The 13,707-nt window shown below is 45.5% G+C and overlaps 1 protein-coding gene across 4 annotated transcripts in view; it reads left to right on the forward strand.

Annotated features, from left to right (window-relative positions):
• elovl1a (ELOVL fatty acid elongase 1a) overlaps positions 1 to 13,561 on the forward strand; it is a 29,229-nt gene extending 15,668 nt beyond the window's left edge. For all 4 annotated transcript variants that reach the window (XM_069193978.1, XM_069193979.1, XM_006634688.3 and 1 more), the window contains 7 exons: positions 5,982 to 6,091; positions 6,665 to 6,855; positions 8,852 to 8,932; positions 9,479 to 9,535; positions 10,316 to 10,421; positions 12,456 to 12,592; positions 13,232 to 13,561. In XM_069193978.1, the coding sequence (XP_069050079.1) occupies positions 6,031 to 6,091; positions 6,665 to 6,855; positions 8,852 to 8,932; positions 9,479 to 9,535; positions 10,316 to 10,421; positions 12,456 to 12,592; positions 13,232 to 13,531 (933 nt within the window). In that variant the 5' untranslated portion in view covers positions 5,982 to 6,030 and the 3' untranslated portion in view covers positions 13,532 to 13,561. The remainder of the gene's footprint in view (positions 1 to 5,981; positions 6,092 to 6,664; positions 6,856 to 8,851; positions 8,933 to 9,478; positions 9,536 to 10,315; positions 10,422 to 12,455; positions 12,593 to 13,231) is intronic.
• The last annotated feature ends 146 nt before the right edge of the window (positions 13,562 to 13,707 follow it).

Raw genomic sequence — 13,707 nt, forward strand, 5'->3', positions numbered from 1 at the left:
GGTTTTGGAAATTTGAAGCATTTTCCATTTTCTTCGTAGACCGCCGTTATGTTTATTGTAATCTTCAAAAAGCCGAGGATAAATATTTCAGATGTAGACAGTGTTTTGTTCCGTTTTCAGAACAGTGTACTGTCTCCACATACTGTATCTTTTGTTTTGGGTATTTCAGAATGGTTTACTTTCTGCAGCACCTGGAAATTTAATATCGGGGTCTTTATAACTGCACTAGAAAGGTGTGGTACCAAACAGTATTCATGACCTTGTTTTGCAAAGCTCTGCATGTGGGCCTCACATGTCTTAAGTACTCCATGCCTTCAGGCCACTCCTTGTTGTTTAAGGTTGACCCTGTGATAGGTCATAAATTGTACCCTTACAATGTACTATTTTTACCTGGTACTGAAGTGGTAAGTGATCATTAGTAGCTTTTTATCCAGGAGTCCTGAAAAGAGTGAAGATCTGGTTTGAGTTTTGAATGGCTCTGAAGGACCATGAGACAGCTCTCTGGCTTGCAGTGTTCCTAATTGGCTGTGTTAGCACAAGTGATACTGTATGTAAACTGTAAAATACAAGGGACAAAAGAGTTTCTGCTTGTTATGTATGTGACCATCTCTTCAGGAGTATTTTTGAATGGATTCATTAGTTCTGTAGTGGTACAGCACCAATTCCTAGTCATGCTCTTTTTAAAACTTTTTTTCAATGATAAAAGAACATTACTGAGTAACACTGCCTACTTTTAAAGCTATGACTATGATTCTCTTGTCATACTTTTTTTGTATTTCATTATACATCTTTCTTGTGTAAACTGTAAATTGTGCTGCTTATGTAGAAACACAGCATGCATTTTTCGATTAAATGAATCCTGGCTAGGAATAATACTTAACACTCTGTCCAAGCACAATGCTGCAAGCAACGTTCTGCCCTTTTGCATATGTAATTCAAAGTAAGCAGCCACATACAGTTGTTTTGCCCTTATTAGGACTTATCAGTGTGGCATAGCTGACCTTAATCGGCGATACAGGCTGATATCAGCACCTGGGCCCTGCAGTGTGATTCTGATCAGGATTCTGAGAAGGAGAGGGAGAAACTGCAAGACTTCTCGGTATCACTAGGTCCTCTTCTTTTTCAAGCGCCGGTTGGACCTGACCTCTCCAAACCAGGAGAGGGTGGCAGCACAACAGCAGGGAGCCATACGTTGCTTTTGCTCTGACGTGAGCGTGTCGTAGACCCTGTTTGGTCTTGTTCCATTCAGATCGACTGAAAAAGATGGAGACATTCAGCTTGCAGGTTTCCTTCCCCAGGCAGGGCTGTGGCCCTTAAAGAAAGTTTCTAGACTGCAGGGACACGCTGGATCACAAGACGCAAGGAGGTCTGGAGTACTAACAGAGTCAGCGTTTATACACGCATCTCTGCTGTATGGAACTCTTCCCTCCATACTTCTCAATCCATCTGTATTAATAAAACATTTGATTCAGTGTCTGGATTTATAACACTGCTGAAATTAGGTCATATATTTCAGCTGCTGTGGAGCTGACAATTCTTTCTGTGCTCGCTGTACATTTCCCTGCTGTCAGAGCGAGCGCTCTGGCATCATTCCGTTTTTAGGCAATTTCTGGCCTCAATAATGAAGAGGCTTGCAACCAACAAGGGATCAAATACCCCATACCTGGGCCAAGCAGGGTGGAGAAGACACCGGCTTGTAAGCAATCAAGGTTTATTGCAGTGTGTGTCACAGAAGGAAACTAAAAACGCCCCCAATAGAAAGTGCATGGGAATATTGAATAATTTGACTATCACCTCAATCAGGTAAAGAAGAGATCAGACGGACATTTTAGAGGATGCGAGACGTTGCAGTAAGGTTGAGCCGAAGCTTTGCGATGCGTTTTAACGTGTTGCGGCAAATGCGATTCTGGCGTGCAAGGTGCATCCCCAGCGGTGCTCCGAGTCTGAGCGTGGCTCTGGTTACAATCCGTTACCCCCACTGATGGGTGTAGAGAAGTGATCATTGCCAACGCATTGGATCTGTATTATAACCCCCACACATTGCACAGGGGATATTTCTGAAATCGGGCCCTCAGGCCTGGTTGGGGATGAACCCAGATCCGGTCGGGCTCTCCAGGCTGGAAAACCACCTTGTTTCAAAACCGCAGCTTCAGCAACAGACCCATCCGTATTCGTTTTTGTTTCTTCGGGGGGGGGTTCTCTGCGAATTGGAGGGGTACGCTCATTTCTTGTTTTCCAGATCGACCCGTTTAAGGCCGACGGTTTGGTAACGGCCCCCTCCCCCTTCTCCGCCCGTTCCTGAGCGCCGCTGCCGGTCTCCGCAGGTCCGTGCAGGCCCCCCGTGCAGGAAGGGAGAGGGCGGCATGCGTCCCGGCTGTGGGGGGGGACAGTTTTCTGGGAAGTGACAGGATAGCTCTGCAGGTTTCCTCCGGAGAGAAATGGGAGGCTAGCACTCCAAGAAAAGGCAGAAACACGCTCTCAATAAGGTCCCGATGCTGCTGTCTAGCTACAGCTTTAAAGATCCTGGCCTCACTGTCACCTTTGTCCTACATAATGCAACAATGTGCGTGTCTGTTCCAGTGACACACCTCCTCGCAGTATGCTGATGCTTGGGTAAGGAGGTGCTGTAACTGTGGTATTGGCTCCGGTTCCGTACAGGGGAAGAGGAAGTGGAAGGATCCACATGTCAGACGTTTTCTGCTGTGAGTTTGCAGGTCAGAGCTGCAGCTGTGTGGCGCCGACAGCAGGGTCTGAATGTGACAGAGTCCGTGTTAGATCCTCGCTGGACTCTGTACAGACATATCCCCCGCCCCCCCCCCCGTTAGCTTAATGCTCTGCACACAATGGGAGTCTTTAACAGCTGGCAGCACGAGAGAATAGGACAGAGCTGTTGTCAAAACAGAGAAAAACAATTCGTCTTGGTCTCCATTCTACAAACATGGTTGTTTGGGCTTGTCTTTGAGTTATGACACTGGGGCTGGGGTACGTGGGAGAGTCTGAACAATGGGCTTCTGAACAGTGCGTGGCTTTTAGTTGGTAGATTGGAAAAACGGCCACTTTTCCCATTGTCTTGGGATTGGAATAACGTTTATCAAATTGCTATATAATTAGGGTAATTGTGGTTAGGGCACATGTCACCTGTCTATGCTGTGCTGTCATAATAGGTACTGACCTCGTTGCTCTCCCTAATGCCAGCTTATCTACAAAGCAGCTATACTATATTTCACGAACTGCAGCGCGTAGCTCTAATTGTTTGATTATGTGTTTTTCCGGCCTGTCAATTTAGACAGCTGTTCAAATACTTATAAACTAATTAATATGCTTTGCGGCTAGCACATGCACATCTTCCACATGGATGTGTTTCATTGTGTTTTTTGGATTGGGAAAATATCATCATGCATGGGAGATAGACATACCCTGGTTAGATTTCCCCATCCATTCATTTTGGCTCTGTCTTACAGAGGGAATGTGTTACTGAGAAAGAAAAGATGTAGTTACCGGACGGTGATTGAGTATTTTATAGCCCGTTGAGACTTGAAAGTCCTACCTGTAGAGAAAGTCTATGAACTCTGAATCTGAACTTCTTTCCTGGTGGGACTGCTAGCTTGTGATGATTTCTGGCACATTGCAGTTGAGGCAGACTGGTCACATTTCATCTTGCCACTTGTAAAATTGAATCTCAGCCATATTCATGTGCACACTCTGCACCACACATGACATAACATTAATGGTTTATTTAATTAAACTTGAGACACTGTTCCTGAATCATTGAGGGCAATACATTCATTCTTAAAAGAGACTTGAATACATTCAACACAGGTGCAGAGAGATCTGTTCGAATACCAAACTAGTTCTGGCCGCCAATATTGTTGTACAACAATAAAACGTTTTTCCAACCTATTTATCTACCAAAGGCAGGGTCCCAACAATGGATGAGCCCACCTTTTGTTTATACACTACAACAACATTTCCAGCCATAAAGGGTTAAAAGAAAGTCGGAATATTTAGCTTGGAAGTTCATAGGTCATTTAAGGACCCATTAATTATTTCCATTCTCAGTTCCAAAGTGGACACAAGCTGGAAGGTTGTTTTTTTTTCCTCCCCACTGGTGCCAGGTAGTCAGTCCAGATCTGCAGGTTATCTTCCTGTCCCACTGCTCTCCAGCGTCAGGCCTTGTCCTCAGGGGTCAGTTAAGAACAGCCCGGCCCAAGAGCCAACTGTAAGACACACCAAGGCTGGTTTCCTACCAGATACAGTACAAGACCTCAGACGTCATCTTCTTCTGGGGGCTCTGAGATGGCGTCCCACCAGACTCATGCCAGACCACAAATAGCAGTTGTAAGCTGATGAAGAAGCATATGGGAGTACTGTACTCTGGCCCCGTGTGCTGATTTCCTGAGTCATGCCCAGAGCAGGCCCTCTGTAACAGAGCCTCCTGCACAGCTGCTCCCAGCTCCCAGCTCCCAGCGCAGACCCGCCTGCCTGTGGAATCACACCCTGCCAAAGCCGAACCCACTGACCTCATCCTTGGCGGCTCCAGGCTCCGGTTCGCTCCGCCTGCTGACTGGCACTGCGTGCTCTGCCAGCACTAGCACGGCGCTCCTGGCCGGGTGTGTTTGTGTGGGCTGGGAGCGGAGGGGGTTGTCCCTTGGAAGTCTCCTCCGACACTCTGGAGTGTCACGGTGAATTCCTGCTCCCGTTTCCTCAAGCACAAGCAGGGTCTCTGCTCTGCTCAGCTGCAGGCTGTTTGGCCTGATAAGATTTGTTGTTTTTTTTTATGGGGACAGGGAGATGAAGTGCTGGAACTGGATAAGTTATCTGTAATGAGTCTGTTCATTATCTTTATTTCCAAGATAATGAGGGTGCTGCTCTTTCTTTTGCGCTCTTGTGCTTCAGAGCCCGTGACAGGTTTCAATACAGGTAGCTTCTACAGAGAAAGTCACCTTTTTATATTCAAAAAAACATTTCTTCCCTCCTCCTCCTGCCCTCAAAGGGGCAATTCAAAAAAGTAAGCGGGTTTCTGTCTCTACTCTCCCTTGAGTAGTGTCGCCTGTCTGTATTTCCTTTTCAGATGCTTTTCACTGTTTCTTATCCACAGCACATCACAGCATCGGAGTCCGACAGCTGGCTGTTTTAGCAAACAGGCAGCTACACAACACTGGCATCACCTGTCGCCTGATTGGAAAAGGGACTTTGTACCCAATTTAAAAAATAAAATATCATTTCCAACAGGCCAGTGTGTCTAGTAGGTTTTCAAAAGCCTTATGTCAGCAGGCTGTGGGTATTCGTGTAGAAAGTTAATCCATCACACTCATCAGCGTGAGTGTGCCTGGCTGGGACATAAATCTGAAATAAACAAAGTGCCTGTCTTCAGTTAAACATTCAGTCTCTGCTTATTAATTGGAGGAGCCACAAACATAATTTTATAAGGGCGGGGGGGTCATGTTTTTCTTCCAGTAAATGAAGCGCCTTTCGCTTTTTTAATTCTTTTTTAAAGAACCGCTTTGAGATGGAATCACGCGTGGAGTTTTGTTTTGTAGTTTTTCGCGGATCAGCTTACACACATGAGATATTACAGTATCTGAAAGAGTGGCGGTGGCGTGATCTCGGGAAGGACAGTTTAGTAGCTTCCACCAGTGAGCTCTGTAAACCATGTGTCACACTGTGTCTCCCTGAATGAATCTTTCTCCTGCTGCGTCCCTTCGCTGCCTTATCTGTGACTAGTAGGGATGCCCCGATTGTCCGGTTCTCAGCCACAAAGCTTAGCTCATCATTGATTTGAAAGCTATCCGCATTTTAACAAAAAGTCTTTTCCACTGAGCTTCTGTTTCTTCCTAAGACTCACCTGATCACAGGGTGTTTCTTGCTCACAGCACGAGCTGGGTTTCGTACACAAGATGTTGAATAGCGAATAGCTTATGCCGTGTTAAACTACTCTCACGTCTGGGAACCTAACCATGCGGTTTGTTTGTTCTCCACAGGTCCTTGATTTTGACAGTCCCTTAGGAAAGACCGAAAACAGAAGTCAGGATGCTAATAGAACTGGGAACCAAAGCCATTGAAATGTACCATGACTTCTTGAAGACAACCGGTATGAGCTCTCTTCAGGGTCCAGTGTCTTTCAAAGTGTGGTACAGTCTGGGATTCTGTAATACTGTATAAGCATTACTTGATCACTTCTGAGCTGAAGACGACTCCATAACTGAAGGATTGTTTTCTTCTTCCTTTTTAAACCTGTATGTGTTGATGTAGGCCTGTAGCAGCAGTCAAGAATGGAGGGGTTGATGGGTCTTGACTTTTCCACTTACCCCTGGCAGTGCTTTCTGCCATTGAGCCTTATTCCCTATAGCCCTGCACTGTTATACATAAAGAGTAGTCACAGATTATAGTTACTTTATTTTAGTTAAAGCTTGTAGTGTACTACAATGTTGTAATATTTAATTTAATATTAGATATTTTATAATTAAATGTCTTGTTTTTAATACAATAAGACCCTTCTGTATTGGAAGGCATTTCTATTATTATTGATGTATCAGTCTGGCTCGTGAGCTGTGTTTCTCTGGAGGGGTTGCAAGGCTCCCTGCGCTGGTCAGGGTGCCTGCTCGCTCCTGGCCTGTGACTGAGTGCCAGGCGCGGCTGACGACAGGCTGTGCTCTGTCCTCAGATTCCCGGGTGAAGAGCTACCCCCTGATGCAGGGCGCCGTCCCGATGACTCTCATCCTGATGGCCTACGTGCTCTTCGTCCTATACGTGGGACCCCGCCTCATGGCCAAGAGGAAACCATTTCAGCTCAAGTGGCCCATGATCATCTATAACTTCTCGATGGTCGCCCTGTCCTCCTACATCGTCTATGAGGTGAGGCCCAAGGGGAATCCAACAGCTGCTCTTCTGCACTCACCTGTCTGTCCCTGTTATCCATGTACTGTGTCCCCTTTCTGAACCTGCAGCTTCTCCGCTGAGCTACACACCAGTGCTCCCTGTGTTGAGTTCCTTAAAATGTATCAACGTTTCCTACTGCTTATTTAGCAGAATTGCATGTTGTTCCTTCGGAGAGCTTGGGACCAGCACCTGCAGTGCGAGTGTTAGCGTCCGGATGTGCGCTGTGGTCTTCTGTCCTCCCGGCTTCTCTTGCTCCCCTGAGCCTCGGTCGAGCCTTAGTCACCACATTTCCATGCAAGGAGAGGAATTTATTTTCCTTTTATTTGAGGACATGCCAGCGAGGCAGACGAGAGAAGCATAAACCTGATTCATTATAAACCTCCTGGCGTTATTCCTGTTTCACTTTTCCACTTAAAAAATAAAAGATTAGTCTCGAATCCATCAGAAGCATTTCTTGATTGTTGAGTGTTGGGGCATTTTGGCCTGCCAGTTCTGCATTAACCTGGCAAGGGACACTGCAGCATAATTCACATTTAATCATTCAGCCATGAAATGAATACGTGAATTGGGTCCGTTTGGTATTTAGTACACCCAGTTCAGCATTTTCAGGAAGCTGTATGATAGTGGCTTGTAAAGCCTGAAAGATACTTGAGCAAGATTTGCTAAATGCGCCACATTTCTTTCACACATTTTTAAATGAATAAGCATGTTGAGCACTCCAACAGTCGGTGTGCCCGTGAAGGATGAGTGAAAAATACTGGAGCGCGTCACGTGAAAAAAATATTTCTGTTTCGTGTCATGGTGTTCTTGGTCACATACTGAGCGACTGAAAACTCACTCTGGCCGTGTGCAAGATCTTGCACAACAGCTGTATCACAGTTACACCAGAGTGGCAAGCAGAGACGCATTTCATAAAGGGAGTGGTGGACAAAAAGCCCTTCCCTTCACTTATTACAGTACCACAGCCTACAGCAGTACCACATGGCAAGGCATTAATGCTAAAGTATACCGCGGCTTTCGGCTGCATTATTATTTCATTTTCAAAAGCCAAATAGTTTCCAGGCCTCAAGAGTTAATTTAGCAACTGCTTGCCAGGACAGAAGTGTCGGAAACAATCAAATGTGTTGCTGCAGTTATTGCCCATAGCAGTACTCAGATTTTCTTCTTCCCCAGCTCGAAATGCTCTCATCCCCCAGCATAATGTAAATCCACAAATCCCACTTCGGCTGTTAAGGGCATCTGGTAAACGTACTCTAATACCTTAGCTGATACCATTGCAATTATACTTGTACAAATACGCTCCAGCAGTTGTTTGAACGCATTGGCAGTAAGCCAGGTTTAAATGAGACCAAAGGAAAAACATACAGAGAAAATGTGACACTTAATTTTTTACGAGAAAAAATGATTACATTTTAAAACAGTGAATTTAGTTTAGTTATATTATAAAGCATAAATCATATTATTAAAAGTAAAAAAAAAATGTATTTCTTTATATTTTGAATGCACCAAAAATAATTGATTGCCCCATATCATTATATTGTCTTTGTTTTAGGTAATATTCACAGTTTTTCCTCCATTAAAATGAGTAAATAATGATCCACACATGTTTCAGAAGTGCTCAGAGGGAAAGGCCTGATTGCTGATTGTCCCCAGAGGACACAGGTGGTTTGAAGGTTTACCAGATTGAAAGAAATGGCTTTTGCTCGGTGTGAGCCAAGAGGAAATGCCAAAACTCAGCAGTTGAAATACGGAGCACGTATTAGCCTTCCAGACATGTTTTCTTTTTGGAAAACAGAGTTTAGGCTCTTTGTGTTGCGTTATCGCTGGGCTGATTACAGTAACAGTCCGTGACACCGTGCACACTTGTTTCTGTGGGGCACTGATAGTGTTAGAAAAAAATGACCGGACGCCTGAAAATCCGGAGGTCTTACTTCCTGGCTTATCGGCGCTTACAGTGCTTTCTCTTCTTCAGTTTCTGATGTCTGGATGGGCGACCACCTACACCTGGAGATGTGACCTCTGCGATTATTCAGACAGCCCAGAAGCCCTCAGAGTAAGTGTAGAGAGTCTTGGTTATTGATCTCTACGCCCTCGACAGTGGGTCGGGGGGGGGGCTGTGTTGACAAATTTACCAAGTGTGCGCCATCAAGAAGAGTCCCCAAGGGGGGTTAGAGGGTCTACAGAGCTGGAGCTTGGCTTTCACACCAGCAAAGTCTAAACTGTTAAGAGGCCCCTAGAGTCTCGGCACAGGCTGCAACTCCCAATGACGAGCCGTTGAAACATAGCAGATGTTTTGCAGAGAAATGTGGCACCAGCTGACAAGCGAATAGATGCACCAGGATAATTTGAGGATAAATGAGTGGCTACCAGCTGAAGAAACTGCAGCTGGCTGAAGAAGGTCCTATGCTAAAAAGGCCTGCTTTTTTATCGGTGTGGAGAAATAAATAAAAACCCATCTATGGACAGCCAGCGTCTGGCTTCCTTACCTACAGCAAATCTGTTGGAAAAATGATCTGCTTGTCTAACGATGCCTGCAGTGGTTTGCTTGTTTAGTTTCATCATGACATTTTTCTGATTCCCTTTTCTTTTTTTGCTCCAGATGGTTCGAGTTGCCTGGTTGTTTTTTTTCTCTAAATTTATCGAGCTACTGGACACGGTATGTTGTTTCGTTTTACTGTGATGTTAATGTTTCCATCTTGTCCTTTTACATTGTTTGTATGATAAAATGAAACTGCCGCTGAAGTTGGATCATCATGGTTCTCATTATCCACATCCCAACAGAGTATGTATTAACCAGCAAACTGAGAGCAGAGTATATGGATGTCTCTGGGTGTTGCATACAGTTGTAGCTTATTGTTTAAGCAAACAATGGTCTAGTTTACGCTTATTCAGTTGGGACTGCTTTGGACACAGACAAAATCTGCATGGATGTCAAAACCATTGCAAAGATGAGGTGAGGACAGGTGCAGTTACCGTTAAAAGTTTGACATGTCTAAGGCTTGTAGGAGCCCAATCCAGTACTCAGATTCAAAGTGGAATCATCCAGAATTTTGGGTTCAGTCGGGGCCGGTTACAGAAAAGACGCAGCTGTGACTTTACAGAACTTCAGGATCTTCATAAAGTGTGTCTTTCACCACAGTTAAACAACAAAATGTCAAAATGTGGTACATAATGTAGCAAGCGTGTTGTCTTAATACACATGCCATTTCAATGAGTCAAAATGCGGACCACGTGAAGGACCGAGACTTACCTTGGTGACTCGTGACTGTGACCCTGACCCGGGCTTGAGGTCTGCGGACCCAACTAAAGGCCCGACGGTTCTGCAGTTCGGCACCAGCGGGGCCTTTCCGGATCCCCCCAGTTTGGGCATTAGGCCGTGCCGGGCTGGTGTGACTTTGGGGTGACTGATGGTCTTGTTCCGGTGGCACCCGCACAGGTGTTCTTCGTCCTGAGGAAGAAGCACAGCCAGATCACCTTCCTCCACATCTTCCACCACTCCGTCATGCCCTGGACCTGGTGGTGGGGCGTCACCATTGCGCCTGGTAAGTGTTAGGTCCCTGCTGGTCTGCTCCTCTTGGAGCCTCTGAGAAGCATCTGGCCTTCCGGATGCTTGATTACCGTGTTTTATTTTAGTAGCATGATTTCCAAGTGACTGCCGAAAAGGAAAGAGACTATATAGATATATAACTCTGTTTCAAGGGGGAATCTGGTCTGCAGCAAAAAGCAAACATAAACTGTACCAAACTGCAGTTAATGAAGTATTTCGCCATTGTGTGTTAATCAGTACGCGCAGGCATCTCCCCAGAGTCACCCCGCACATCCTGAAGTCCGTCTTGAGCCTGCAGATGCCTTCCTGCAGCACAGCCTGCATGAGCACCCTGCACTGTCTGTGTTCAGTCAAAACAGCAGCTGCAAAGGGCAAACGCGGTCTCACATGTCACCCTGAACACCGGCAGCGCTCTGCCTCCGTTAATTTAATCATGAGGCCTCCGCATTTCATTGTTAAATTTTGCATAGCTACCAGTGAGTAGGAGGTATTTTATGTTATAAATAATTACCTTTACTACTAATGCCTTGCGTTTTTAAAGGCCTCCTCACACAGAGGAGGACACTCGCTTCATCCACCGTTACATGGCGGCCAATTTGCACCAAGGGCCCCACGACTTGACAGCGTGGCAGACCGTTGAATGAAGGGGCCGACTTCTTGTCGCCCAGAGTAGAATTTGGCCAGGACGCCGAGGTTAACACCCCTACCCTTATGAGCAGCGCCACGCGATTTTAATGACCAAAGAGGCAGGGGGCTCGGTTTCATGTCTTAATCAAACGATAGCGGCACCATACTGAGGCATTGGTTTGGAAATTGTGTTCCATAGGGAACAGCTCCCCCTACTGGTCCACCAACGCCACTTACAGCCGCCCTTTTTTGTTTTTGCTAAGAGGTCTCTCAGTACTCTTACTGACCTGGTCCAGGCTTGCTAAGATTCTGAGATCTGTTGTCATTGTAGTTAGCAAGTAATATAGATGAATAATGACCGCTTTTGGTCCCCAATTCAGATAACGCATTGTGTAGTATCGACAGTATTGGTTTGCATTGACACTTCATCACATTTCCATCCTCCAAATATAATTGAAAAAGTTACGTACTTTTTTTTTTGTCCGTTTTCTTCTCCGCCTCCATTTTTAAATATTAACGCCATAATAATCCTTTTATATCTACTCCTTCACAAGCAGTTAGAGTGCCACTTTTTTTTACAGAATCGGGGTAAGTATAGAGATGATCTAAACAGGGGTGGGTTTTCATACAGCTTCCTCTCATACTTGCAGATTTGTTTTCTCTCCATTGTTTTGGGTTTCTGCCAATAAACACGACAGACACTCCCACGATATCAATCTGCACATAACTGGGGTCAGAGGTCAAAACCCACCACTGTTTATATCGGAGTTCGTAAAACTACTGCCGGACATGGGACTCTGGGTGTTGGCCACTTTTTAATGTCTCTAACATTCTTTAAAGGTCAAAGGTTAAAAAAACTGTGAATGTAACTGAGTAGCCAGAATAGAGCAGGCTCCTATTTTAGTGATGTGTTCAAAGGAATAACTAGACACGAGTACTTGATGCTCATGGTATACCCTTTCGGTAGCTGTTCCTCGAAACCTGACTAACATGGACTTTCTACACAAGGCAGACTGTTTTTCTTGAGGCCTGGTTTTTAAAAGCTGATATCTGAAGATTTTTCTTTTACAACCTACAGTGCATAAGTACAATAGAGATGAAATTCCAGAATTTAAAAGTCACATTTTCTCATGGTTTTTTTGGGGGGGCAAAAGAGATTAAGAATTGAAATACACCGAGGCTCCTATTCAGGCAACAGAAGGAACATGTGAGCAAAAACGACAAAAAAGCTCAGTTTTCAAATTCCGGGCCCAAACCGAAGTCTGTTCTGTATGGTTCTGCGGTTCATTCTCTTTTTCCAGCTGGGACTCATGGGATATGGAAACAAGCCAGTGCCAGACAGGTATTGTATCATCGGAATGTGAGAACTATACTATTTGCATGTTTTTCATAATTACTGCAGGAGGAATGGGTTCATTCCACGCCATGGTAAACTCAGTTGTCCACGTCATCATGTACTTTTACTATGGACTGTCTGCTGCTGGCCCCAGGTTCCAGAAGTACCTCTGGTGGAAAAAATACATGACAGCAATCCAACTTGTGAGTATAACTTCCTTTTTTTTCTCTATTGGCCCTGTATGCAGTACTTTTATGGGAACTTGTTTTTCTTGTTTTGTACAAGAAGCTGACCGTTAACCAGTATGTCATCATGCACGTCAATGCACTCACGGGACAGCAGCGTGGGGCAATGGTTAGGGTTCGGGACTTGTAACTGGTGGGCTCAAATCGCAGTTGAGACGCCGTGTTGTACCCTAGACCAAGGCGCCCCTAATTGCTCCAGTCAGTTCTCCACCCAGTATCAATGAGCACAAATGTAAATTGTGATGCATAAAAACAGCACCGAATAAATACATGGAAATGAATGTCAGCATTCGTAAGTGAGGCTTTTGATCTTTTGCAGCCAAAAAGTGTTTTGTGTGATCTCGTGTGCAGACCTGATGTGCAGGTGATCATTGCACAGGGGGTTAGAAATGATCCGTTTGCTTATGCACTTCCTGGACAAAGGTCGAACCACGAGACAGAAATTAAGACTGTCACGGTGTACCCGAGTGTCAACGTTTGATCTTTTGTTGAAATGCAATGCCCATCCTCTCTCGGCACGCCAGCTGTTGATTACAAACCTACTCCTTAGCGCACGAGTTTCCCGCTCGGCTAACCTGGGCCTGTTTCCCCCCTCAGGTCCAGTTCGTCATGGTGTCCCTCCACGTCAGCCAGTACTACTTCATGGAGACGTGCGACTACCAGGTCCCCCTCTTCATCCACCTCATCTGGATGTACGGCACCTTCTTCTTCATCCTCTTCTCCAATTTCTGGTACCAGGCCTACGTGAAGGGCAAGAGGCTGCCCAAGGTGCTGGAGGCGGAGAAGGAGAAGCAGAACGGCGTGGAGCCCCTGGTGGCCAACGGCAAGCACGCGGAGAATGGGGTGGCGCACCGGGAGAACGGCACAGCCCACAACGGCAAGATGAAGGAAGTCTAACGGACAACGGGGGGGGGGGCGGAACAAAAACACAAAAGCGCCATGGATTCCAAAGTACATCTATATCAAATGAATATTTTTTCCAGATTACTTTTTTTACGCACAAGACGTGGGAGATGAAATGGCCGACGAACTCAAGGGGCGTTTTGTTTTTGTTGTTTTTTTTCCTCGTCTGG

The sequence above is a fragment of the Lepisosteus oculatus genome, chromosome 9 (genome assembly GCF_040954835.1).
Source record: "Lepisosteus oculatus isolate fLepOcu1 chromosome 9, fLepOcu1.hap2, whole genome shotgun sequence".
NCBI classification, from domain to species: domain Eukaryota; kingdom Metazoa; phylum Chordata; class Actinopteri; order Semionotiformes; family Lepisosteidae; genus Lepisosteus; species Lepisosteus oculatus.